Source organism: Carcharhinus amblyrhynchos, chromosome 34, assembly GCF_965287045.1.
Source record: "Carcharhinus amblyrhynchos chromosome 34, sCarAmb.v2.hapA, whole genome shotgun sequence".
In the NCBI taxonomy this organism is placed as follows: domain Eukaryota; kingdom Metazoa; phylum Chordata; class Chondrichthyes; order Carcharhiniformes; family Carcharhinidae; genus Carcharhinus; species Carcharhinus amblyrhynchos.
The window spans coordinates 11,741,698-11,769,164 of record NC_137357.1 but is presented as its reverse complement, the minus strand read 5'-3'; the positions used below and the strand labels follow the sequence as shown (position 1 = coordinate 11,769,164).

At 41.2% G+C, this 27,467-nt stretch overlaps 2 protein-coding genes across 2 annotated transcripts in view; one reads left to right on the top strand and one right to left on the bottom strand.

The window, feature by feature from the left end:
• The first annotated feature begins 460 nt into the window (after positions 1-460).
• Positions 461-11,803, top strand: pold2 (polymerase (DNA directed), delta 2, regulatory subunit). Its single transcript, XM_080216985.1, has 10 exons — positions 461-767; positions 2,763-2,884; positions 4,660-4,783; positions 5,804-5,918; positions 7,270-7,468; positions 8,795-8,875; positions 9,045-9,202; positions 9,402-9,529; positions 9,792-9,893; positions 10,767-11,803. Exons 1-10 carry the CDS (start codon positions 542-544, stop codon positions 10,919-10,921), a joined length of 1,410 nt encoding a protein of 469 aa, XP_080073111.1. The 5' UTR covers positions 461-541; the 3' UTR covers positions 10,922-11,803.
• A 4,065-nt stretch (positions 11,804-15,868) lies between these two features.
• The window catches only part of LOC145361167 (inactive carboxypeptidase-like protein X2), a 67,472-nt gene continuing 55,873 nt past the window's right edge, over positions 15,869-27,467 (bottom strand). The window contains exons 18-20 of the mRNA XM_080216786.1: positions 26,791-26,930; positions 25,658-25,757; positions 15,869-17,943 (exon numbers count right to left, since the gene is read on the bottom strand). Coding sequence (XP_080072912.1) covers positions 17,642-17,943; positions 25,658-25,757; positions 26,791-26,930 — 542 coding nt within the window. The 3' untranslated portion in view covers positions 15,869-17,641. The remainder of the gene's footprint in view (positions 17,944-25,657; positions 25,758-26,790; positions 26,931-27,467) is intronic.

Below are 27,467 nucleotides of genomic sequence, written 5' to 3'. Positions count from 1 at the left end.
TGTTTTGTCTGTTGAACATGCAATGAACAATATTTTTCACTGTATGCCAATACATGTGACAATAATAAATCAAATCGAATATTTGCAGAGATTGAGAGGAGTTAATGTTTCGAGTGTGTATAACTCTTCCAGCATCTGCAGTGATTTGCTTTTTGAGTGCAAACCACAATGTGGGAGGATTAAGGTGCAAGAAAGAGAATTGCTCTCGCCAGAGCCTCAATGGGCACCCTGATCACGCCACTTGAATATATCTGTTGGGTGCACTTGCCCCGCAGAAAGATGGTGGACCTTAACTTTGTTGTGCCCCGCATAAAGATGGCGACGGCGTGCCCGCCCACCTTCCCCTCTGAGGTTTGTCACGTGCAGCCGCGCGCGCTCCTTTGGCGGGAATGTCCCAACGGAAAACGGTCTGAGTGAGTGAGTGAAGAGAGAGTGGCACCAACCCCCACCCCCGCCCCCGCCAAAAAATAAATCAGTCAGCGGCTGACAGGCAATTCGCACACAAAACCCAAAGAAAACACATTTCCTTTCCCCTGCAGCCATGTTTTCTGAGCAGGCGGCCCAGAAAGAGCCGACCCTGCTGTCGGCCCCGCTCCCTGAGCAGCCGGGCCCGACCTTCCAGCGGGCGCCCACCGCCTCGTACAGCAACCGCTCGGGCCGCTTCAAGCTGGGCCAGCGCAGCTTCCAGCGACAGTACGCCCACATCTACGCCGCCCGCCTCCTGCAGATGCGACCGGTGCTGGAGGAGAGAGCCCGCAAGAAGTGGGGTGAGTGCCCGAGGGACAGGATTGGGGAAGGCAGTGCCTGACATCGTGGACTTGTCCATTGTTTGAACCTGTTGTTGCTGCTGCTTTTTCTCCGTCACATTAATGATATATAATGCGTGTGCAAAATATACATACCAACATAATATACATATAACTCGTGCAAAATATACATGCTTGTATAGTATGCATGTGACACGTGTGCAAAACGTATGCGCCGGTGTGGTACGCATGTGCAAAACGTACGTGCCGGTGTGATAAGCGTGTGCAAAACGTATGCGCCGGTGTGATACGCGTGTGCAAAACGTACGCGCCGGTGTGATACGCGTGTGCAAAACGTACGCGCCGGTGTGATACGCGTGTGCAAAACGTACGCGCCGGTGTGATACGCGTGTGCAAAACGTACGCGCCGGTGTGATACGCGTGTGCAAAACGTACGCGCCGGTGTGATACGCGTGTGCAAAACGTACGCGCCGGTGTGATACGCGTGTGCAAAACGTACGCGCCGGTGTGATACGCGTGTGCAAAACGTACGCGCCGGTGTGATACGCGTGTGCAAAACGTACGCGCCGGTGTGATATATATTACATTAAAAACGTGTGTACATTTATCCATTGTTGAAACCTATTGTTGCTGCATGTTTTCCTCATTTACTTTTATTACAATATTTAACATATGCGCATTGATATATTAAAACTTTGTGTGGATTTGTCCATTGTTTAACCTATTGTTGCTGGATGTTTTTGTGAATCATGTTAACATGGCGTACAATAAGAAGTCTCACAACAGGGTTTATTTTGAACTACGAGCTTTTGGAATGTTGCTCCGTCATCAGGTGAGTCATGAAGAAGCAGCAATCCGAAAGCTTGTGATTCCAAATAAACCTGTTAGGCTTTAACTTGGTGTTGTGAGACTTCTTACAAAAGTAAAGTTAATTTGTTAGTCAAAGTAAGACTTACATTAATACTGCAATGAAGGTAGTGTGAAATTCCCTAAGTCACCACAGTCCGGTGTCTGTTTGGGTCATTGCGCCTAACCAGCACATCGTTCAGAATGTGGGAGGAAACCAGAGCTACCAGAGGAAACCCACACAGACACAGGGAAAACGTGCAGATTCTGCACAGACAGTGACCCAAGCTGGTCCCTAATGCTGTGAAGCAACAGTGCTCACCACTGCTGCCGCGCCTCCCCACTGCGCCCAGCCCAGTCCAACACCGGCATCTCCACATCGTAACGTATAATGTGTGTGACTATATGTGATAATATGCACACTTAGGTAATACGTCAAATCTGTCTGTAGATTGTTCATTGTTTGAACTTGTCACTGCTTGTTTCCTGAATCAGTAATGTGTGATGCCTAATAGACAATATCTGCACACATGAAATATGTGCCTATAGATTTGTACACTGTTTTAACCTGTCACTGCCATTTTTTTAACCAGTGAGATATACTGTTACCATATTACATACATCCCTTGCATAACATTTATGCACTGATCATAGAATCCCTACAGTGCAGAAGGAGGCCATCCGGATCATCATGTCTGCAGCAGTGCTAACCACTGTGCTACCATGCCATCCTAATAAATTATCACTGTGATGCTGGGAATTGAACCTGGGTTTACTGCTTGGAAGGCAGCTACGTAATGAGAGAATCTGCTTCATCTATTGGCTTGCCCATTGTTTGAGCCTGTCACATGCCTGGATCCATAGTGACGTTATCTATATGTAATATAGTGATTGAATCTGTTGCTGATTTTGACAATTGGCTTAAACTTATCTTCAGTCATCAAAACAGATTATTATCTGTGGCAAGAATGCTGAAGTCATTGTTTAATCTTTGCTAATGTTCCTTTCATGTGATTGGGACCAATTCATATCTTGTAAACAGTGCAACAAAATGAAACCTTAGAGACAGTCGTGTAATCTAAAATTAAATCTTCCAAAAGCAGACTTGTCGATTTGCCAACATTAATCCTTCTGTATTATGTTTTACAGGAGCAGATGTAGTAGTGAGGAAGCTGTGTGAGTTGCAGTTGGGGGAAAAATGTTGTGTGGTTGGGACCCTCTTCAAGCACATGGAATTGAAGCCATCCATCCTGAGAGAAATCAGTGAGGAGGTAAGAGCATGTCTTTGGGACACAGACAACACTCAACTTATGGAGGATTACTGTATAATCTCCTTGATCGTGTGTCTGAATCTTGCTTAATGCTTATTTTAGTTGGCCAGCAAGTGGAATTCATGCACTATCATAATTACAGATATATAGACTGCTTGGAACTTTATCATAGAACAAACATAGAACATAGAACACTACAGCACAAACAGGCCCTTCGGCCCACGAGTTGCGCCGATCACATCAACACCTACCAACCTACAGACCTATCTATAACCCTCAATCTCATTAAACCCCATATACTCATCCAGAAGTCTTTTAAAAGACCCCAGCGAGTTCGCCTCCACCACCACTGACGGCAGCCGATTCCATTCACTCACCACCCTCTGAGTGAAAAACTTACCCCTAACATCACTTCTGAACTTCCCTCCCCGCACCTTAAATCTGTGTCCTCTCGTAGGAACCATTTCAACCCAGGGAAATAGCCTCTGAGAGTCCACCCTATCTATTCCTCTCAACATTTTGTAAACTTCTATCAGGTCGCCTCTCAACCTTCGTCTCTCCAGGGAAAAGAGTCCCAGCTCCCTCAACCTAACTTCATAAGGCATGCCTCCCAGTCCAGGCAACATCCTTGTAAATCTCCTCTGTACCCTCTCAATAGCTTCTACATCTTTCCTATAGTGAGGTGACCAGAACTGCGCACAATACTCTAAATGAGGCCTGACAAGGGTCTTATATCCTGTTAATTTAGTTGAGATTTTATTTTGATTTGATTTATTATTGTCATGTGGAGGTATATGGTGGAAAGTATTGTTTTTTGCATGCTATAGACCAAGCATACCGTTCATAGAGAAGGAAAGGAGAAAGTGCAGAATGCAGTGTTACAGTCATAGCTGGGATGGAGAGAAAGATCAACTTAATGTGAGGTAGGTCCAGTCAAGAGTCTGATGGCAGCACGGAGGAAGCTTTTCTTGAGTTGGTTGGAACGTGACCTCAGACTTTTGTATCTTTTTCCTGACAGAAGAAGGTGGAAGAGAGAATGTCTGGGGTGCGTGGGGTCCTTAGTTATGCTGGCAGCTTTGCCAAGGCAGCAGGAAGTGTGGACAGAGAAAATAGATGGGAATCTGGTTTGGGCAACATTCATGACCGTTTTGTAGTTTCTTGTAGTCTTGGGAAGAACGGGAGCCATACCAACCTGTGATACAACCAGAAGGAATGCTTTCCATGATGCATCTGTAAAAGTTGGTGAGATGCCACATTTCCTTAGTCTGAGAAAGTAAAGGCATTGGTGGGCTTTCTTAACTATGATATTGGCATGGGGGAGACCAGGACAGGTTGTTGGTGATCTGGACACCCCAAAACCTAAGGCTTTCTACGACATAGATCGCTGATCTGTAGTTATTACTGACTTGCAAATTTAGATTTGACTTGATCAGTTGAATGTAGAGATTTTTCGTACTTACAGGAATAAAGTTTGTCAAGTTTTTCTTTTTGCATTATCTCCTTTCTTTCTTTTGATGTCTTATTACCTGGAGCTGAGAGTTAAGGTCGACTGCTCATTATTTTACACTCTGTACGCAACTACTCGGGTATGACTCTTATGTTCTCTGACACTGGGCAGCTTTCATATGGCTTAGCATTGAAAACTGAAGGGAGCAGCATTTGACACTGTGGGCCCAGCTTGTTGGTGTTAATTGTGGCAAGTTAATACTCAGTGACACTCATTAGGAGGATTCGTTGTTTCTCCAAAAACACTAAATCCTGTCTTTTTGTTTTAGCACAGCCTGTTGCCTCAACCAGCACGTTCAAAATACACAGACCAGTTAGACGAGCTTATTCTGGAGGATGAGTTACAACGAATCAAATTGGAGGGAGAGATTAATGTCCAGAAATTTGTTACAGGTGAGACTGGAATCAGCAATGAAATGATGCAAGCGTGTTCTGATTAAAGGTTTTACTTTGAGGTGCCATGATAAATTCTGGGCAAGTATGCAGGCCAAATTTCTACTTGACGTGATTCCTCAATTTCCTGAGAAATTATAGTGTAACCTGCTCTGTGTAATATCTACACAGCAGTTGTGCAGTGAAATTTGCAGGTTTATGTTTACAGATATTTTGGTGATTGTTCATTGAGGCAGTTATCGAACTGGAAGAGACTTCTGACAAGGAAACGTCACCTGTTGGCCACACCAAGTATCATTGTTTTCCGAGTTTGGCATATTTGGGCAAAAATGTGCAGTTTCTAGGCGGTTCTAGGAGGGTTGTGGGTTTGATGTGGTACATGCACCTTTTTCCTTGGAAAAGCTGACTATACGTTGATAGTAAAATGACACTGATGTAGAACTGGAGAGAAATTACCTGTTTTGATGACCATAGGAGGCATTTCAAGTTACAACCAAACAAAAGGAGTAAACATTTTAAATTCAGCTTCATGCTTTGGGAATCCAGTTGTTTAGTTTTGAAAGTCTGAGGGGGAAAAAGTCCCAGACAGACTGTATAGATTGCGAAGAGCAGATGGGTCTGAGTTGAAGGTATGATGTGAATATTCCCTTCAGTTTGCTGGTAAAATGATGGTGGCAGCAGCTTTGTAACCAGGTGTATGTTTCTGTTTTCTGGATGTGGCTATTATGGTTTGAGTATTCTGTCTGTATTGATTGAATTTGATCATCTTTGTTTTGTCCACCTGAAATGTTAACTGTTTCTTTCCACATAGTACCTGGGAAGTATTTCCATCATTTTCTATTGTTAAACACTACTTTAATTTTTTTTTAATTGAGTCTCATGTTATGCTGTATTAATCCGACCACTCGGCAATTAATTTGTCATTATGGTAGTTGTTGTGACTCACTGAAGTTCACCATAAGCACTTCATGTCAGAGCTGATGACCTGTATCTAACATTTGCTTGTGCATTATTTATCAGGAGCAGTTGTTGCATTACTTGGCGCTGAGCAGGGTGATGGAAAGTTCTCAGTAGAAGACTTTTGTACTGCTGACCTTGCCCCACAACGGCAAGTGACAGAATCTGACACTGATAGGTGAGGGCAACACTCCTGAATCACTAATTTTGAGAAAGGAATTGATTAATTTCAGCAGATGCTAATTAGTTTGTTCCTCTGCACAACCTAAATATCTCCATAGTTTTCTAGTCCTGCTTATTCAGCACAAGAAATTGAAGCAAGTCATGGAGAAATGGAAAAGATGAATCGGCCTATGGGTGATGTGTCAGAGGTGGTTTACACTGCCGAAACCTCAGACAATACAAAAGTCACAAAGCCAGTGTCTTGGTTTAAAGATGTAACTTTTATTTGAACCAGTGGCCACTAGGAGAAATCATCAAAGGTCAGGGCAGCTCTGAGAAAGAGCAGCTAGACCTCTCTGATGAAATCTGACATACATAATTCAAAACAGATCAATTACTCACTCCTTTCATTAACTGTAAATGAACGATTTTCAAACTGCATAAACCAACAGTAATATCTGTCATATACCTTAGCCAATCACATCTTATCTTCTGGCGTAATGGCATTTTATTAGCCTGTAGAATTTGGAAGCTACCTCCTGTCTTGGCTGACCCCACTTCGCGTGTTGCTGAGTAACATCAGATGCTTGCTCAAAATTCAAGTTAATGTTCCCATGAGTTCCCCAATAGGTCACCGTCAAACCAGGTGAACACATGACTCCATGTCTGGCCATGTTATCTGGACAGTGTGGAAGCTCTATTCATTAAAGATGATTGTGTTCTAAATGTTCTGTCCATCTGAAACTCTACTGACAAAACTTGTATAATTTCAAAGCTGAGAATATGGCTTTGCTGTATTGCCCTTTACTGTGACATTTCTCAGCAAACTACCCTTGGCTAAAGTGAACAATAAACCTTAGAATACCTGACATTACATTCAAAATATCAGCATTTGTTTTAAAATCATAATCACTTGTTTAAATATGTTGCTACTTCTCCTATGTGTGTAAACTTCCTTGTTAGCTCATAAGCGTGTTTTAAAAGCCATTTAACATACTGCTGGTATTTCTATCAGTGCTTCAATGTCTGATGGTTTCAAAATCTCACTAACCTATTAGGATTCCTTCTCTTCCACGGCTAAATGGTCATAGCCTCTTATATCAACTGTATCTCATGTATCTCTTAATTCCTTATTTCCTTTGGTAAGTCCACTTCTCTCATCAGTTATGTCATGTACAGTAGTCACTTAATCATTCTAGTAACTTATGCAAATTTGAGTGAAAAGGTTCTGCTTGACTATGTTAAGTTGCATCTCCCAAGTTTAAACACTTTGAGTAATTAGTGCTAGTTTACTTAACAATCTTGATATGTAGTTAGAATTTTGACGAAACCTGAGAATTAATTGTGCATTGTTTTCCTGTTTGGAGGTATGTTTTATTAGCCTCTGGCCTTGGCCTGGGTGGAAAGAATGCTGACAGTCTTCTTGGCATGCAGCTTCTGGTTGACATGGTCACTGGTCAATTGGGAGATGAGGGTGAACAGAGCAGTGCTGCAAAAATTTCCCGTGTGATTTTAGCAGGAAATCTTCTCAGCCGAAATACCCAGAACAAAGATTCATTCATCAAGGTAAACAGCCAGACTTTCAGCAAATGTTCTCCATATTGTCAAATGAACACAAAACGTTAATTATTGTGTAAATTTCTTGACTTGCAAACTGGAAAGCAATCATGCAGACTTTAAAATTTACAAATGGTTTGAAGTAGGCAGTCTTTATATAGAACTTTATCAATACTCAATAAAAATGCAAGCATTAATTTCATTGCCTTTGGCACTTCAGAATTTGAAGGCTTGATACTACATGTAATTTTCCCATGAATTATACCATCAAAATATCTTTAAAGGTATTGAGGAAAAATAAAACTTAATTTGTCCTTTAATTCCTCAAGTCCTGGAACCAGCATCTGAGGCAATTTGGATTGATTTCTTCATCAGATTTCAAAAGTAATTCTGTTTAACGTAAGGACTTAATGGGAGCAAGAGAAGGCCATGAAGCTCATCAATCCATTTTGTGATTTTTTTTTACATTTGAGTATTGCTGAGGAAAAAAAAGAAAACCTGTGCAAAAAAAAAAAAATTTTGTCCTGTTCTTATCAGGACAGAATTGCAAGAATATCATATCTCAAAGGGAATAATAATGTATACTGTCTGAGAAGAGGATGCCCGTTGTGATTGAACAGGTCCAAGCATTTCACCTTTTTTGTTAGTTTATTTAAAGTTTATTTATTAATGTTATAAGGAGGCTCACGTTAACACTGCAATGAAGTTACTGTGAAAATCCCCAAGCAGGCACACTTTGACGCTTGTTCGGGGACACTGAGGGAGAATTGGGAATGGCCAATCCACCTAACCAGCACTTCTTTTGGACTTTGGGAGGAAACCCGTGCAAGCATAGGGGAGAACGTGCACTGACGGTGACCCAAGCTGGAAATCGAACCTGGGTCCCTGGCACCGAGGCAGCAGTGCTAACCCCCTGTGCTGCCCTTATTCAAACTAAATTGCTTGAGGGATGATTATTCCCTTGTGTAATGCCTCTACCTATTAGTCCACTTGTTGATTAAATAGCATTCTGTTCTCATGCAGTACACATTTGTTCTCTTTGAGATTTGGCATTCTTGGAATGTTCTGATCCGTGCATGGAGAAAAATTTCAACAGTGTCTTTTTTCAGCAATACTGCCAAGCAACTGTCTTTCAGATTTAGGTTGGATGTCAATCATTGGAATCGTTTAATTGCCTTGACTAGTGTGAAGAAAAGCATTTAACGGCCAAATGGCTTGCTCCTGCTTCTATTTCAGACATGAGCCAGGCAGATGCAATCCTTATCTCTTATATTTTTACATATCTTTGTCTCATGCTGGCATTATAACTTGATAACCCAGAATTTTGTGTTTTAGGCGAAGTACCTCACTAAGAAGACCCAAGCTGCCAGTGTGGATGCCATCAAAATGCTAGATGAGATCCTGGTGCAGCTGTGTGTACGTGTTTGTTTTGGCTTCATTTACAGCAGCAGAGAAGTGGTTGGTGGGAGATAGTGGACCTTTTAGTGCTTTGTTTGAACTTGACGAATCACTGTTGCTGAGATGGGTGTTGGTTAATTGAATTACTTGAAGGCAGACATGCTTTTTTGTTTTGGGCTCCCTGCAGGCTTCAGTTCCTGTAGATTGTATGCCTGGAGAATTTGACCCGACGAATTACACGTTGCCTCAACAGCCACTCCACCGCTGTATGTTTCCACAGTCTATTACCTATCCCACAATGCAGCTGGTCACCAACCCGTATGAGGCAGACATTGATGGAGTTAGGTATGGATACGTGAGTGTGTAACAATTTGGGTTGTTTTGAGATTAAATATCGTAAAGATTTGGCCAAACATGGCTCTTGTATCCTGTTCATGGGATGTAAAGTTAAAATCTCTGTTCTAGAAATTGAAGCAAAATAAACCTGGTGATATATTTCAGGAATCCAACAATGAAAGTCTAAACTTGGAATCCTTGTCTTTAGGTTCCTGGGAACAGCTGGACAGAATGTGAATGACATTTTCTGTTATAGCAGCATGGAAGATCACCTTGAGATCTTAGAGTGGACTTTACGAATTGGCCATATGAGTCCCACAGCGCCTGATACCCTTGGTAATTATCTCACTTTTCTATCTGTATTTATAAGTATTCCATGCAAACGCTTAATTTTGTAAATTAAACACCTACTCCATTGTAAAGGAGTTTTAAAAAAATAGGTCGAATCTACTCTTTGCTGGTATTTGATGTTGATCTGACTTGCACTCTCCCAGAACATCATATCCTAAACTTATCCTTGCAATATTTGCTGTTTGGTGTTCTGATGACTTGACAGTGCTGCATTTAGGAAATTGACTTGCTTTTGATTTATTTCTAGGGTGTTACCCATTTTACATGAATGATCCATTCATTTTTGAAGAGTGTCCACATGTTTATTTCTGTGGTAATGCGCCATCATTCAAATCAAAAATTGTGAAAGGTAAGGACCTGCTTTATTGTGAGATCTGGCATGAGAAATTGTAATGTTCATTGTCAAACTGTGGAAGAGTGATTTCTGTTTTGGCAGAAGATGGAAAGAATCTTGTTGACAATCTATCGGAAGGTTGGAAGGACTGCTGAAATACAGATAATTTTAAGCAGCAATTTGGTTCTGTGTGCTGATGCTTAGAATGTTCAAGAGTATGTACCTTTTGATTGCCTTAAGCTATTGGTCTTCTGGCTTTCATGTCTTGCATTTTTTCTCCTACTGATGTCACTGCATCCATACAAACAGTTCTTCATCTCAGCACTTCACAGGTCTTTACTCTTCTGTGTGCTTATTTCCTTCCCTCCTTTGCTTTTTTTTTGCCTCTTGGCATGCTTTTTAAAATATCCAGATCTTCAGCATCTACCATATCTTGCTTGTGCAATATGTGAAGCAAACAGCTCAGCAGCTGGAGCCATTCAAGTTCTTGAGGCTGTGAGCATCCAATGGATGTTTTCACTTTCAAAATGATTACCATTTGAGAAAACTGACAAGAATGCCAAAACATAGGAAAATTGTTGAGTACAGTATCCTGTAATGATTATCAGATGAAATCATCAAAGTGCAACCAGTTTTAATGTTGCTTAGAGATTCCATCTTGTCTGCCATTCATATCGAGCTTCTCCGTGGAGGGAGCCTCGATTTTGATCAGTGGAGTGCAATCTTTATCCTTTTGTTTGATCCCTTTCTTATATTTTGGCTGGGGGTAGAGAAGGATGGAAATAAGAAACAGAAGCAGCTGACTATTTTGGGCTACACTTCAATCTTGTGCATGTATTTTTTTGTCAGCTTTGTGGAGTAATTGAGGAAAATACTCTCTATTCTCAGGTGTAGATGGACAACGGGTGCTGTTGGTTGCCGTCCCAGAATTTTCCACAACACAAAAGGCTTGTCTGGTGAACCTGCGGACTCTTGAGTGTCAGCCAATCAGTTTTTCTGCTTTCTCTGAGCAGGATGATGTTGAAATGGATGTTAGTCACTGAGTGCACAGATGCTTTTATTTCAAATGATTTCCTGTGACTTTTCCTGTCTGACTCTGTTGCAGCAAGCAAGGTACAGAATGCCCATGGTAAACTTTGGAGTGAGCAAACTGCAGTGTTGCACATCTTTTGCAGCTCTGCTACCATTGCTACTCAAGGCAGTGATGTGGGAGAAATATGCTGTGCAATCATTTTCATTTGAGTTCTTGTCTCCTCCAGAGGCTCAACTGAAATAATACATGTGATCCTGATGTTTTGAACCCCTGTGTCCATGATTTATTTTCCAAAATACAAAAGGTATTTTTCAGCAACATGCTGAAATTCAGAGGCTTGATCTCTGAGGAATATTTTGCCTGAACCTTTTTAAACTAGTTAATGGAACAAGAATGTGAAACCTTGTATAGAAGTCAGCACTCTTGGTGATGTGCTTTCATTTCTTGTTGGGATTTCTGTGGCTCTTCATATTTTGCTGTTTTGATGAAAGTTAGAAGCACAATCCCTTACTTCACCAGGACCATCTGAAGATAAAAACACTGCTGGAAAATTGCTGAAAATGCTTAGATTTCTGGACAAGATTTTCTGGAGTGTAAGGCAGTGTCTGATTGGTATGTGTTATTTATCCTATGTCCAAACTTTTTGTTGAACCAGTTTTATGATGCATATTGCGGAAGTATTTTTTAACTACTGTAAATGTTGGTCCATTATATATATTACTGGATGTACAATTAAAAAAAAATGCACTTCCATAAGGCTTAACCTCTTCCTGAAGAAATTCAATCAATCCTTCTCACATGGCTTTTCTCCTGATCCTGTGCATTCTACTGGTTGGTGAACTTCACCCATCTAATCTCCTAAGGGGAGAGGTGCCATTTTTGAGCATTTGAAGTTGATAACTCTTGTTCAAGTTAGATTGCAATCTAAATGAGCTGAGATTATTTGGATTTCATTGGAGCACATGTAAGCTTGGTTGAAGAGGTAATATATGACTGCTGAACACACAAAGAAAACATTTAAGCAGAAAGATAAGTTGAAAGCTAAAGCTGACAGAGAAAGAGTAGGCTTTGGTAAGGTACCACACAATGAATAAATGAAGAGGGTCTGAGCCTGTAAAGTCACAACAAGAATAGCTAGCTGATTGCAAGACCGCAATCAGGGAGTGTAGACGAAAGGTGATGCAAAGTGTAAAATGGACTCGAGCAACAACTTGGATTCAGACAGCACCTTTACTGTTTTAGCAGCTGCTGGGGAACAACTGAATCCCTGAAAAGTCACTGTCACCATATCGTTACGCTTATTGCAGTTTGCTTGTTGAGTTTGGTTTGGCCCAGGACACACTGTTGCCAGTGTGCCTCTGCTGAATTTGGAATTAAAGCAGCAGTGGTTTACCTGCCTCTGCACTGCTGACTTTAATTTGGTTACTGAAGCTTGCAGCATTCCATTTCGTTTGTTGCAGGGATTACACTAGTTTTGTGTAAGCTTGGTATTTTCGGTTGTCTTGTCTTGAGTAATTGGCCACTTTATTTGAATGCCTAGCAACAGTTGAAATGACTCTTATGCTAATTCTCCTTCATTTGCCCTTATGTAGGATGAGCTAGATTTTAGCTAGAAATGCATCTTCTGCCGTGTTAAACGTGGATGCAGGCAAATCTGCCTCCAAACGTTGATCCACTGCACCACTTCTTTCATGCGCAGTAAAAAAAATTTTACATATAGTGCACTCCTCTTAGATGACTTGTCAATGCCTCATTTGTCACACTACGGGACTCTGTGGGAAATGTCATGTGATCTGCTAATACTTGAAATATCTTGTAGGATGCATTTATAATCCACTTTCTGCAAGATTTTAGGCCGTCTCAGTGGGAACACTTAGAGCATCTTCAAGAAAATAAAACAGAAGCCAGCCTGGGGCTTACAAGCAACTCAAGCTTCTGGTGGGGCAGAATTCAGAACAAGTCACTTAAACTGATTTTACCTTAAATTCAAGATGTTGTCCCGCATCACTTTGTAATAGCACTTCGAGTCGAAAGAACGCTGGTCTTTCTGGACAGACATACAGACCCATAGACAGACTTGGCGTCGCTGCTGTTGTTTAAAATAGGAAAAAGCTGCTTTTTTATTTATCATTGCGTGGGGGAACTCATTTCCTGTTCAAAGAAACAGGATGTGTGGAGATTTAAGAACCCAAGAAGTTGCCAGAGTTGACCTTGCTGCTGGAAGTCAGATGGGGGATAAACGCTGACTCAGTGAAGTGACTTTCCAAGAACACTGGTCAACCAGCCATTATGTGGCAGGGAGAAGCAAATCTGCTGTATAAGTCAAAAGGAGTTTGGACTTGAAACTACAAGGCAGCATACTTGCTAGGAGTGTGGTGTTATGTATAAAAGTATTTCAGTTTTGTTGTTTGTTAATGGAGAAGTACCTTTTTGTGTAATTAGGTATGTCAGTTGCATATTAAGTAATGATTAGTTGACATTGATTTGAGTTTGAATTCTTAAAATGTGAAATTTAGGATGCTTGTTTCCATTGGTCATTGGGACATTCATAGCACCTTCAAAAGTTTTCAGCCTCCATTGGGGTTTGGAACATTGAATTTGACACAGCCTCAAAAGGAGATATTGGTCAGATGGTCAAAAGCTAAAAAGGTTTGTAAGGAATTGTAAGGTTTGTAAGGTTTGTAAAGGTTTGTAAGCTATGAAGCTGGGCTAGCGCTTAATATAAAAAAGGATAGCAAGAGTTTTTATAAATATATAAAAAGGAAGAGGCTGGCTAGGGTGAACGTTGGTCCCTTAGCGGATGAGAAAGGGGACCTAGTGGTAGGGGATGGGGATATGGCTAAGGTCTTGAATAACTTTTTTGTTTCTGTCTTCACGGAGGAGGACGTGAATAATTTGCCGGGTGTTAGCGATGGAAAGGTGGTAGGACTGGAGGGTCTTAATGACATTACTGTTACTAGAGAGGTGGTGCGCAACAGACTGGAGGGGCTGATTGTGGACAAGTCCCCAGGACCGGATGGAATGCATCCGAGGGTTCTGAAAGAAATGGCGGAGGTGATAGTGGATGCCTTGGTGGTTATTTTCCAGACGTCGCTGGATTCCGGGGAAGTGCCGGAGGATTGGAAAACGGCTAATGTTACGCCGTTGTTTAAGAAGGGTGCCAGGCAAAAGGCGGGGAATTACAGGCCGGTTAGTTTAACGTCTGTGGTAGGTAAAATGTTAGAATCCGTCATTAAGGAGGAAATTGCGAGGCATCTTGAAGGGAATTGCTTGATAGGGCAGACGCAACACGGTTTCATTAAAGGGAAGTCGTGTCTGACAAATTTACTGGAGTTCTATGAGGATGTGTCTAGGGCGGTGGATAGAGGAGAGCCGGTGGATGTGGTCTTTCTGGATTTTCAGAAGGCGTTTGATAAGGTACCTCACAAGAGGTTACTGCAGAAGGTCAGAGGACATGGAGTTGGGGGTAGGGTGTTAGCGTGGATAGAGGATTGGTTGTCAAATAGGAGGCAGAGAGTGGGGGTCAATGGGTGCTATTCGGATTGGCGGTTGGTGACTAGTGGGGTGCCCCAGGGGTCGGTGCTGGGGCCTCAGCTATTTACCATTTATATAGATGATCTGGAGGAGGGAACCGAGTGTAGGGTGTCGAAATTTGCTGATGACACCAAGATTGGGGGAAAGGCAAATTGTGCGGAGGGTGTGGAGAGTCTGCAGAAGGATCTAGATAGGCTGGGCGAATGGGCCAGGAAATGGCAAATGGAATTTAATGTTGGCAAGTGTGAGGTGGTCCACTTTGGTAGGAAGAATGGTAGGAAGGACTATTACTTACGTGGCGAAAAACTGCAGCAGGCGACGGTGCAGAGGGACCTCGGGGTCCTTGTGCATGAGTCGCAAAAACCCAGCCTGCAGGTGCAGCAGGTGGTCAGGAAGGCGAATGGGATGCTGGCCTTCATAGCGAGGGGGATTGAATATAAAAGTAGGGAGGTCTTGCTGCAGCTGTATAGGGCATTGGTGAGGCCGCAGCTGGAGTACTGTGTGCAGTTTTGGGCGCCGCACCTGCGCAAGGATATTTTGGCCTTGGAGGGAGTGCAGAGGAGGTTTACTAGGCTGATACCGGAGTTGAGGGGGTTGAGCTATGAGGAGAGGCTGAATAAACTAGGCTTGTACTCGTTAGAGTTTAGAAGAATGAGGGGAGATCTCATTGAGACGTATAAGATGATGAATGGGATGGATAGGATAGAGGTGGAAAGACTCTTCCCGCTCAAAAAAGACAGTAGGACTAGGGGGCACAGCCTCAAGATAAAGGGGGGGCGGTTCAGAACGGAGTTGAGGAGGAACTTCTTCACTCAAAGGGTGGTGAATCTCTGGAATTCTCTGCCCGTTGAAGTGGTGGAGGCTGCCTCGCTAAATATTTTTAAGAAGCGGGTTGATGGGTTTTTGATAAGAGAAGGGATTAAGGGTTATGGGGAGAGGGCGGGAAAGTGGAACTGAGCCACGACAGATCAGCCATGATCTTATTGAATGGCGGGGCAGGCTCGAAGGGCCAGATGGCCTACTCCTGCTCCTATTTCTTATGTTCTTATGTTCTTATTGAATGCCTTAAGAGAGTGTAATGAGAAGTTCAGGAAGAAAATGTCAGAGCTTAGAGTGGAGGCATCTGAGTGCACAGCCATCAGTGAAGTAGCAATTTAAAATTGAGATTACATAAGAATTAGACAAACATGGATCTTCAAGGGTTGCAAAGGTGGAGGGAGGTTACACATGTGAGGAGGGATGAGGCTATGGTTGAGAATTCTAAAATTGAGATCAGTGCGCAAAGTGGTAATGGCCAACAGGTTTTTGAAATAGTGTTGTCCAAATCATTGTCCTTTCCAGCCCCTTATTTGAACATTCTGATTTAGTGATGTGTAAAAACTGCAGTTATGCAAATTAAGCTTCTGTTCAAAATAACCCTTCGTCATTTGCTATTTTTTATTCTGGAAAAATAAGTCATGTGAATATGTTTTTAAGACATAAGGAATTCTTGTTTACGGAAAGCCCTTTCGAAAATTGCATTTCCAGTCCTTGCAAAATAACTGTTTTCTACAATATAACACTTGCACAAGAAACAAGAATGGCTGCAATATTAAATACAAAGTTCTCTCAAAGCAAATCTGCTTGTCAAAAATTCCACTGTGAAGGAAGTCCTGTCCATAGCATTATAAGCTTGCATATTAGTCGCTGAATGGAGCTCCATTTCACTGTCAAATCAATAGACATTCCTCCATCTGCTTTTCAATAACCAGTATTGAAAATATGAGTGACACAAAACTGCAATTGCTAAATAAGTGAACAGAGTCAATTCGAAGCAAAATACATTCAAACTAGAACTAATATCTGTATTTTCAGTCAAAGGATTTTTCTTCAACCTGGACATACAGCTGTCCACACAACGTAATCTTAAAACTCGAGTAGTGGTAGTATAATTGAAAACTTTGACGTACAATTCTTTTGTTATTCTGCTGCAAAGATAAGTAAGTACTTATTGCCAGGTTTCATGACTGAACTACAGGTGTAAAGAGTTTGATATCCAAGACAGGATACTCATATACAGGATGGTTAGAATGAACCCCTTCTAAATTCTTCACCAGCACACAGTGAAATGCTTCGATGTGATCTCGCTGCTGAGAGGCTTTTTGTGATCAGTTTTGTTTTGTAATGTGATATTTTAGAAGAAATTCTATTCTGATTGGTCCACATGACAAGCATTTTGTTCACTGCATATCTCAGTCTGCTGAAAACAGCTGGAGGCAAGACTGCTCAGTCATGAACCACAGGTATCTCTTGAACCCTGGTATACATTGTACAGATAGGTGAGTGTCGGGATAATACCTGTATAGTCAGAGGGACAATTATTTGTACATCTGTTAAAGAAACTCTGTTTAATTAACAGTTCAGTTTGTAGGCCATAACAGTGCAGTAATTATTGTAATTTTTAATGTGCCATCTGATTTTGAGCTGGAACCTAAAGATATCAGCTATGTTGTGTCTTTCCATGTGAAGCAGATGCTTTGAAACATTGTGGAGCCCGTGACTGATTTCAGATAAATACTGCAGTTTGTTAGGATCAAGTAAGGCTTGATTCCCTTCAAGCACATTTATTTAAAAATCTGTACCATGTTAGAGCCTTGCACAGTTTGGTGGAATGATCTTTCTGGAACCTAAACTTGGAATATTTGTTATTATGTAAGAAGCCAGTGCAGATTTTTGTTCTATTATACCTGTGCCTCAGTTGCGTATATATACTTGGGTTCTAATGTTTGCAATGACAAAATTGCACAAAAAAAGGGGTCTTGAGACCCTAGTGTCCACATCCTGATGGATCAGCGTTGATCTATGTTTTGAGACGTATTCTCTGTTCCCTTCTCGGATGAAAGCAGAAAAGAATGCGTCGGCATAATTATGTGAAGATTCTGTTTGAAGGTCATTTTGAGTGCTAATTACTAAGCATTTTCCCCCAAAATAAAATCTCTTCGCACTGAGAAGCAGAAACTTGTTTCCAGATACCACGCAAACCCGAAGGAAACTGAAATAATAGACAGAAATTCCCAATATGACTGTTACATGTATTGATTTTTGACAAGCATGGTTTTACAATTAACAGCCTTTCAGCAACACTTTTGAGCTTTTAAACCAGATGACATTTATCCAAGTTCCTCAAAGTCCATGAATCTACAAATAAGTGAGTTCTCTATCCTGAATTCCGAGTCTGATTTTGGTGATGCATTCGATATCCCGGACGCACCCGAATTCTGCGGACCTTCTTTACTCTTCTTCCTCGCGTCAGGAGCACATTGATGGGCTCACGTCCAAATTCTTTCATGATTTGCTGAATTCTGTGCCAATTGGATTTGCGCAAATTAAAGTTGCACTGTGTAGCCTCATTGTCATATCCCACATGACAGACTCTTGTACTTGGCGCATAACCCTGTGCTTTCACAGTCACTCGATAGTCTCCAGGATTTAGTATACGCCAGTAGTCTCCGTCACTCGCTGGAAGATGCAAGAAGTAAAATATTAATCACAGGAATTACTGGCCAATCAGCCAGTCAAACAGAATTTGAGTAATTATTTCCAATTCTGGACAATGATCTTGGATCAGAAGTGGTTATTTCAGTTTGGTTAAAATGCTCATCAACTTTCTCAGCATAGTCATCAGCTTACAAACATGAGAAGAGTGAGACCCTCGTTTAGATCATTATGCTACAAACACAAAGGAAAAGGAGGAAAAAAAATTGGCTGTCAATCTGCGATCGTGACCTCTGAATTCAGAAACTAGAGTCTCGGTGGTCTGTGCCCACTGTCCATAGAATGGCTGCAGATGCACAGTGTGTATTTTTTTAACATTTTCTGCGTATTTCCTGTTGGAGAACAGCCACACATACATTGCGCATTTTCTGATTTCTAGACGGGGAAATGACTGTGTGCATGCTTAATTAGGTTCTAACTTGAGCTGGAAACTTATTGTACATCTCCACAGAGTAAGTAAAGCAAGGGTAATCTAATTTATTGTTATCACGTATTAGTATACAGTGAAAAGTATTGTTTCTTGTGCATTATATTGACAAAGCATACCGTATATGGAGAAAGAAAGGCGAGAGTACACAATGTCGTGTTCGAGCCAGAATAGAGAAAGATCAACTTAATGCAAGGTAGGTCCATTTAAAAGTCTGATTGCGGTAGGAAGGATATTCTTGAGTCGGTTTGAACATGAGCTCAGACTTCTGTGTCTTCCCGACAGAAGAAGTGGAAGAGAGTATGTCCGGGGTGCATGGGGTCCTGGGTTATGCTGGCTGCTTATGTGAGGCAGTGGGAAGTGCAGACATAGTCAACGGGTGAGAGGCTGGTTTGAGTGATGGACTGGGCTTTGTTCATGATCCTTGGTAGTTTCTTGTGGGACTGGGCTTTGTTCATGATCCTTGGTAGTTTCTTGTGATCTGGGACAGAGCAGGTGCTGTAATACAGCCAGAAAGAATCTTTCTATGGTGCATTTGTAAAAGTTGGTGAGATTCGTACCAGACATGCCATATTTCCTTAGTCTTCTGAGAAAAGTCGAAGTGTTGGTGGGCTTTGTTTACTACAGTGTCGGCATGGGGGCACAAGAACAAGTTTTTTGTGATCTGGACACCTAAAAACTTCAAGTTCTTGAACATTTCGACTTCATCTAAATTGTTATAGACAGGGGCATGTCCTCCACTACGCTTCCTCAGGTTGATGATTATCTCTTTCAAAAGTGAAGCAGTGTGACAAGAAGATCAGGTGATCAGGAGAAATGCCACTGCAAAGAATGTATCCAAAGGAGCAGGACATGGAAGGGGGACAGGAATACTCAGTTGCACCTTCTTCTGTCAGGAAAAGGATACAAAAGTCTGAGGTCACAGCTTCTTCCTTGCTGCCAACAGACTTGCGAATGGGCCTACTAAGTACACATATGTTAAGCTGATCTTTCTCTACACCTTAGCTATGACTGTAACACTATATTCTGCACCTTCCTCTTTCCTTCCCATGTACTCTTGTTTGTAGAGCTTGCAAGAAGCAATATTTTTCACTATATCCTGATATGTATGAAAATAATAAATCAAATCAAGCCAGTCAACAAAACAAAGGAGTTTGTCATCAACTTCCAAAAGCGTAAAAGAGAACAAGCACCTGTCTACATCAACAGGTATGAAGTAGAAAGGGTCGAGAGCTTCAAGTTTAGGTGTCCAGATTACCAACAACCTGTCCTGGTCCTCCGATGCTGACACTGCAATTAAGAAAGCCCACCGATGCCTCCACTTTCTCAGAAGACTAAGGAAATTTGGCACGACAGCTACGACCCTCACCAACTTTCACAGATGAACTATAGAAAGCTTGGTATGACTTGTGCTCTTCCCGCAAGGAACGACACAAAAGGTTGTGAATGTAGCCCAATCCGTCACGCGTACCAGCCTCCCAACCATTGATTCTGCGTACATGCTTGGCAAAGCAACCAGCATAATTAAGGACTGGGGCTCACCCCAATCTCTCTTCCACCTTCTTCCTTCGGGAAAAAGATACAACAGTCCGAGGTCATTACCAACTGATTCAGGAACAACTTCTTCCCTGCTGCTGTCAGACTTCTGAATGGACTTAGCTTGCATTAAGTTGATCTTTCTCTGCACCCCAGCTATGACAGTGCAGAATGTAGTGTTACAATCTCGTTACCTTGTCAATGAATAGTATGCTTTGTATAGCATGCAAGAAACAATACTTTTCACTGCAAATACATGTGACAAATCAAAACAGTGGGACAGGAAAGGGCCCCAAGAAGACGGTCAAGTTGAGCAACAATGCCACTGTGAAGCTGATTCTGTTAACTAAAGTTGAAAGTCAGGAGAAGAGGAAATTACTCCACATTAATCAGAATTGGGAGAAGACTTGGAGGAAAGTGGGCTTGAGAAAAGCCAGAACATCCAAGGATACGGTCAAAGGTTGATGACTCTTTATAGAGCAAAGCTGCACTGCTTTCCACGGCTGAATATCTGGAAGATGAAACTTGAATGCATGTAGAGATCCGTGGGAAAAGAACATCGGAAAAAAAGATTTGACACCTGGAGGTGGATCTGTGTTGAAGACATCCAAGTGAAAACGTAGTCTGAGGGAGAATTCCAAGGTGAGTTCTTCGAATATTGGAATTGAAAGTGCTCACAAGTATGATGTTAGTGTATCTTTAACTAAATGTTTTTTTAAAATAATGTCCTCTGCAGCTTTTGTAGCTTCAGCTATTTTTTTCATTTGGCATTGGCTGGCTGCTGGAAGTCCTTTCACTGCTACCTCAGTGGCTTGAATGGCATTTTGTTGATTTTTACTCGGAGATCTTTTGTGACCTTGCATCCCCCTCCCCCTTGTGAGGGGGTGAAATTGATAGACAAGTCAGTTCATAGAGGTTAACAGCATGGAAACATGTCCATGCTTCCCTCATTTTTTTAAACCCTGAAGCTAGTCACAATTGCCTTCATTTGGCCCATCGTCCCCATGTAACTATTGAAATGCTTTTTAAAAGACAAAATTGTACCTGCCTCCACGACTATCTCTGACAGCTTGTTCCAGATTCACCACCGTCTGTGAGAAACAAATGCCCCTCTGGCCACTTTGGTATCTCTCCTCTCTCACCTTAAACCTATGCCCCCTAGTTTTAGACTCTCCTACCTTTGGGAAAAGATATTGACTATCTTGCTGATCTATGCCCCTCATTACTTCATAGACCTCTATAAGATCACTCATCAGCCTTCTATGCACCTGAGGAAAAAGTCCCAGTCTATCCAGCGTCTCCTTGTAACTCAACCATCAAGTCGCGGTTGCATCCTAGTAAATCTTTTCTGCACTCTTTCTAGTTTAGTAATATTCTTTCTATAATAGGATGACCAGAACTGTGCACAGTATTCCAAGTGTGGCCATACCAATGTGCATAAATTCAACAAAACATCCCAACTCCTGTGTTCAGTGTTCTGACCAATGAAACCAAGCATGCTGAATGCCTTCTTCGCCACTGGGTCCACCTGTGACTCCACTTTAAAGAAGCTGTGAACATGGACCCACAGATCTCTTTGTTCTGTCACTCTCCCCAGTGCCCTACCATTAACTGAGTAAGTCCTGCCCTGGTTTAATCTACCAAAATGCATCCCCTCTCATGTATTTAAATTAAACTCCATTTGCCATTCGTTAGCGCACTGGCCCAATTAATCAAGATCCCATTGCAATCCGAGATAACCTTCACTGTCCACTATGTCACCAATCCTGGTATCATCTGCAAACTTATGAATTATGCCTCCTATATTCTCATCCAAATCATGAATATAAATGTTTCTTCCTTGGGGGGGAAAAAAAACTAACGATTTGTTTTCAGTTATAGTTTAGAAGGGAGTGGACATTACACTGAAAGCAGTGTTTTTCTCTTTTTCTAGTATTGGAAATGCTGCTGGTTAACTGAAAGCAAGGCTTCTTGCCTTCCTGGGGGTGGAAAATCTGCTGTTGGTGACTGGCTTGCCAAGAGTCTCTCCCTGGTGTTCTGTGTGTATCCAGAGGGCTGCTGCAAGTTACAAGACCGAGAAGTCAGGGTTTCAATTTCCTACAAAGAGATTGAAGTTGTTCTGACTCTAAGTTTGCCTGTGTGCCTCAAGAAAATTGCAGCATTCAACCGAAGGGCTAAATTCCAGCATCACGTGCGCATTTGTAGTTTCTGTGATAAACCTGTGGAAAAGATCTTGTTTATGGGACATTTCCTCTATTCATTATGGGTTCAATATCATGATTTTTTTAAAACGTTTGTAATTGGTTAAAGTAATATCTTATTTTCTTCCTATACATGTTAACTGTGTGCTTTAGTAAACTTCCTTTGTGGGTCAGTTGAATCATACCTGAAGTGAAATATCTCTTTGGAGTTTCTGACCTGAATTATAACATGAGAAAGGAGTTTACGTGTCGGTCACAATGTGACAAGTGTCGAGTGGGGTGGGAGTTGATGAGAAATGTATAGATTCTCTCTTCTGAGAAAGAGGTGTCTGACCACAGATTGCCCGTTTGTTCACATGTATTACATACTTGGATTGAATATTCAAGGATAAGGTAGATATTGTAAGCTCATTTGTTTGTATCTGAAAGATAGCTGAGCTGAAGGAGTTGAGTGATTTTACTCATTTACTCGCGCTCGTATTGAAATCTTGCTAACATCTTTTGCTTATGCAATCTTTCTTGTTAAATAAACGTTGCATAATTTGTATTACAAGAACAGGTGTTTTTTTAAAAAAATTGTGAGGGTTCATCTCCATTACCTTTGGAGAGGAATTGGTTCCACTCTGGAATCTGACTTGCCTAGGAGTAACATTCGTTGGGATCATAACATTAAATATTTGAGAAATGTTATATTTTGGCCAGCTCCCTTATCCTGTGAATTTTCTTCCACACGTTTCTCTCCACCCCCCCGCCCTAAATTGTAATTTTATTTGTTATTACCATAAAAATATAGTGGCTACAAGAGCATGTCAGAGGTGGGGATTTCCCTACCAAGTAACTGAAATATTCACTTTCCAAAGTTCATCAACAAGGCATGGTGGAATACTCTCCACTTTGCTTGATGAATGTGCATCCAACTTGTTTGGGACCTCCGAGCACACAGTGGCAGCAGTGTGTACCATTAATCACATGAACCACAGATATTCAACAATTCCTTCTTCGACAGCACTTTCCAAACATCTGATCTCTGCCACTTGGAAACCAAGAACAGCAAGTGCATGCAAACACCACTTAGCAATTTCCCTTCAAGTCACACACCATCCTGACTGAGAAGTACACTGCTATTCTTTCAATATTGCTGGATCAAAATCTTGGAACTCATTTCCAAATAGCATTGTGAGTGCTTCATCATATGGATTACAGAGGGTCAAGAAGATGGTTCACCATCTTCTTGAGGACAATTATTGATGACCAATAAATGCATTATTTATTGCCCACTTGTCAGTGACATTCATTGCAAGAATGAATACGAAAATCTGCAAACGACAGTTTGAATGCGTTAAAGAAGGTTAAGGGATTAAACAGTAAAATTCCAGTCTGTTCAACTCTTAGTGTCCTTAACTTGAATCCTGTCCTTCACATACAAGATGAGACTCCTCCTGTATCTTTGACTCATGGACAAATAAATTGTCATCTGATGTAGAATGCCACATTTGCCTCTTTCCTCCAATGTTCTTGCAGCAGAACATCAGTAGATCACTTCGCCCCTTGAGAATTTTCTGCCAGTCAGATCATAGGTGATCTGGACCTCCATGGCATTTCTTACGATTGCACCTTATTTTGGAAATCCACACTTAATTTGCATTTGTCTTAATCTACAGCGTTTTGGGAAAGAGAATTAAATATTTATGCTCCCTTTTGTGGAAAAAAAGTCACATTTGGAATTGTGACTCAGTAAAATAAACATGTAACTTTACCTGTGAACTAAACAAATGCTGAAGGGTTTAAAAAGGACCCTGAAAAAAAATAAATCGAAGATGGCTACCACAAGTCACCTGATGCCTGGTTATGGATGTTGACCACTTTTCTCGAAAGATACTATATGGTTTTCACTGTAGACATGCCCTGACATGTTCGTCTTGGAATTCCACACGTAAGCATTTCAAGGTTCCCTTCAAAAAGGAACTACGCAAAGGAATGAAACACAGCATTTGTACCTTTGAGACTATCTTTCCAGCAGAGACTGGAAATCTATTACGACAAGAGCTACCTGGAAGTAGGTCATCACAATCAATAGCGACTCCTTCAGGAGCTAATAACTGGGTCATTATGAGCCATGGAAGAAAAGCTGATTCCGACATCAGATAAACATGGTCCTTCTGAAATCATTATGGGGAGAGAAATTCATGTGAGTCACCATTTTGAACAACAGCTATGAAGTTCAGAAATAATGGTAGTCTGGAGAAGCTGCCAATGGAGCAGCAAAGCAGTCCCTATTTAAAAACCCCGATTTTCCTAGCCTAAAGTTCCAACATTCACGTAGAAGAACTTCAAGAGAAAATTCAAAGATTTCTGAAGCAGATGGATTATGGAAATAAAAAAGAAAATTTGCTCCAGTAAGTGCAGCTATATGGAGGGAAACCCTATCTCTGGGATATCAGGGAACCTGAAAATTGCAGCCGCAGTCTCCAGCAAAGAATTCAAAGGTGAATCTCTTGTCACTTTTTGGTATTTGAAATTTTAACTTGGCTAAGAAATTAACTTTCTGCAGCATGCCATGTAGAGTTTTGCATACTTATGTACTGGTATATGCGAACGTGTATTGAGAAGCATAAGTTCACATCTTTTAAGTATTTTGCTACCTGTATCAGAGTTTTTTTTAAACTCAAAAACCAACCCTTTTGTTTAAAGAATGAAGAAAGCTTGTTAGACCGATTCCTTTGTGATCAGGACATAAATGGTCAAACAGACATTGAAGAAATTCCATCACCCTCCTAAAGTCTCAAACAAACACGTTATGGTCAGATCTGGGGGTAAAGAGTTCAATTTTACCCTTCCTGCCCTGACCTCACTTGGTTGAAGCAAAATGACTGGTTTTCACTGCTGCAAAACTTGGCTCTCGTATGAAGATTAAAACCCCATTTTTTCTGTTCACTCCTTGTCTCAATCTAACTTCATTCAATGTTAATCTTTTGGCTATAAGCCTTCTGAACTTCAGAGTGATCGCCATATTAATTAGCCAATTCAAGGAGAGTTTTGATGATGAAGAGAGATTGATGAGATTGGGGTTGTTTTCCTCAGAACAGAGGAGACTGAGGGGGGGAATATGATTGAGATGGATAAAATAATGAGGGGTATAGCTAGACAAGAATAAAGTTTTTCCTTGGGAGGTAAGGGGCAGGAGGGTGAGAGGGGATGTGAGGAAAGACTTTTTAATCCAAAGTGAGGTGGGAGTCATGGAAGTGTTCAGGGATTTTCAAACTCCACCCCAGGACAGTAGCACATCCAGTATGAGCAGGTACACTGTCTTTGCATCTTACTGTAACTCACTCTTCATTCAGACCTTATCTCTCTTGCACTGCATTTCTTCCAATTTGCTTTATGAACCCAATGTTGCATGAATTGTCTCTTCTCCTTTTGAGTCTTGATGTCCTGCATTTCTCTTTATCTTGGGAAAGTTAATGAGTCGGGATAAATTGCATCTGATGGAATTCTGAACAAGAGGTTTCGTTACCTGTTAGCACATCATGGTTTATTCCTTCAATTGACACTGTGGCATTTGCAATCGCGTTTCCCTCCAAATCACGCACAAATCCTTTGATTCCACGATGTATCTGAAACAATATTTTCTGAACTCAAGATCTTTATTTTCAACACATTTTGCAGTAACGTTCCTGACTTTTCAATCCTGCTTCCATGAACTTGTTCATGCGATAAGGCCAGTAAATTAACATATACATGGCCATTTGGCTTGAAATTAACCATTCTAAATTTTGCTTGCAAATCCAACCCCTCATGATTCAGATCTTGAACTTTTTTTGAATGCTCCAATTGTGAGTTGTTATTATATATGGTAGAATATTACTTAAGTAGTTAATGATTCTAAACAAGAAATCATTTTGGACACTTTTACCTTATGGCTTGTTTTCCTGGCAATTACACTTCTCCAGTTTGCCCATTTGTTATAATTTGGCATAAATGCCGCCCCGCACATTTTATTGATTATCTCATATTTCTAAATCTATTAATTTGACCATTGATCTTTTCCCAATGAAAATATCTTATTTAATTTTTTTCTTTTAAATGTGTGTCCCTAACCTTCGATCATCGAATCTTCTCCTTTCCTCTCCATAGTTATATAATTAATTGACTTACTATGAAACCCAATGAGCAGAGGTGATCAGTACAGCAAAAACCATGAGCCTTGAAGCAAATTTGCATTGCAGCCCACCTGTTCGCAATTTTTTTTGCAAACTGTTGGTCCTTTCAGCTAAACTTTGCTCCATTTTTATGGGGTAGTTGCCAATAGGAGACAAGTTCCATATGAGCCCAGTCTCCATTGTAACATAACTGCAGACTGCAACACAATGTTAATCCTCCCAAAAGGATAGCACTTTTAATTTGTCATGAAATTCAGGATCAATTTTACAGTGAGCTTGTTGTAATTTGGCGAATGCTTTGACCGGATAGGGAGAGCAGTCTTTTTGTCAAAGGACCATCTCTGCCACCATTACCTGACCCTTTACAATCCAGGAAAACAAAAAAAAGTACTGCCTGCTGCCCACTGTAAGTTCACTCCTGACAGTAGATTTAGAATATTAACATTTGTAGTAAGTTGCGCCTGTGGTATGTGTAGTAGTCCAATACCTGTTCCATGAAAAAGAGCATTGCCTCCTGGTTATTCTCCCATTCCTTTGTCAGTGCACTCTCATGAGGAAATTTGTCACACCCAACATAAACGGAGAGCTGGAAGCAGTTGGTGTGTAGGTAGGTGAAATCATTCATAGCTGTGGAGAAGATGACAATTGTCAGGAGCCATGGGAGTACTCTCACTGAAGAAACTCCGATTTCAAAGAACTTTAAAGGTTTTCTCTATCCTCAGCTATGTTATGCTGTATTTATGGCACCTACTCGTGTAACATTTTAAAATGGAATGGGTTAAGTGTGAGAGAATTAATGAATAAGGAATCATGCAGGAGTTGGCCATTTGGCCAATTGAGTCTGTTCCATCATTCAGTATAATCATGGCTGATTTGATTGTGGCTTTAACTTTCCTGCCAGCCCCCTAATCCTTGACTCCCTTGATCAATCAACAATCTATCTAACTGAGCAGTGCACATCTGCAAACTACCAACTTACATCGCTTTCTGTGGCAGACAATGCCAAGATCACCCACCCACTGAAACAAAAAGAACATGCAGCATTGGAACTGTCCTGCTCTCTCAGAATTTAATATCTTTCAATAAGATCAAAAAACTGATGCTTTCACTGCTGAATCTTGATGCAGAATCTAATTTATAATTTGCATTTTTGAGAGCCATCGT

Excerpts from the sequence above, each read along its gene's own strand:
- pold2 (XM_080216985.1), top strand. The coding sequence starts at position 542 with ATGTTTTCTGAGCAGGCGGCCCAGAAAGAGCCGACCCTGCTGTCGGCC. Across the intron at positions 7,469-8,794 it reads ACAAAGATTCATTCATCAAG|GCGAAGTACCTCACTAAGAA; the intron begins GTAAACAGCCAG and ends TTTGTGTTTTAG. Across the intron at positions 8,876-9,044 it reads AGATCCTGGTGCAGCTGTGT|GCTTCAGTTCCTGTAGATTG; the intron begins GTACGTGTTTGT and ends GGCTCCCTGCAG.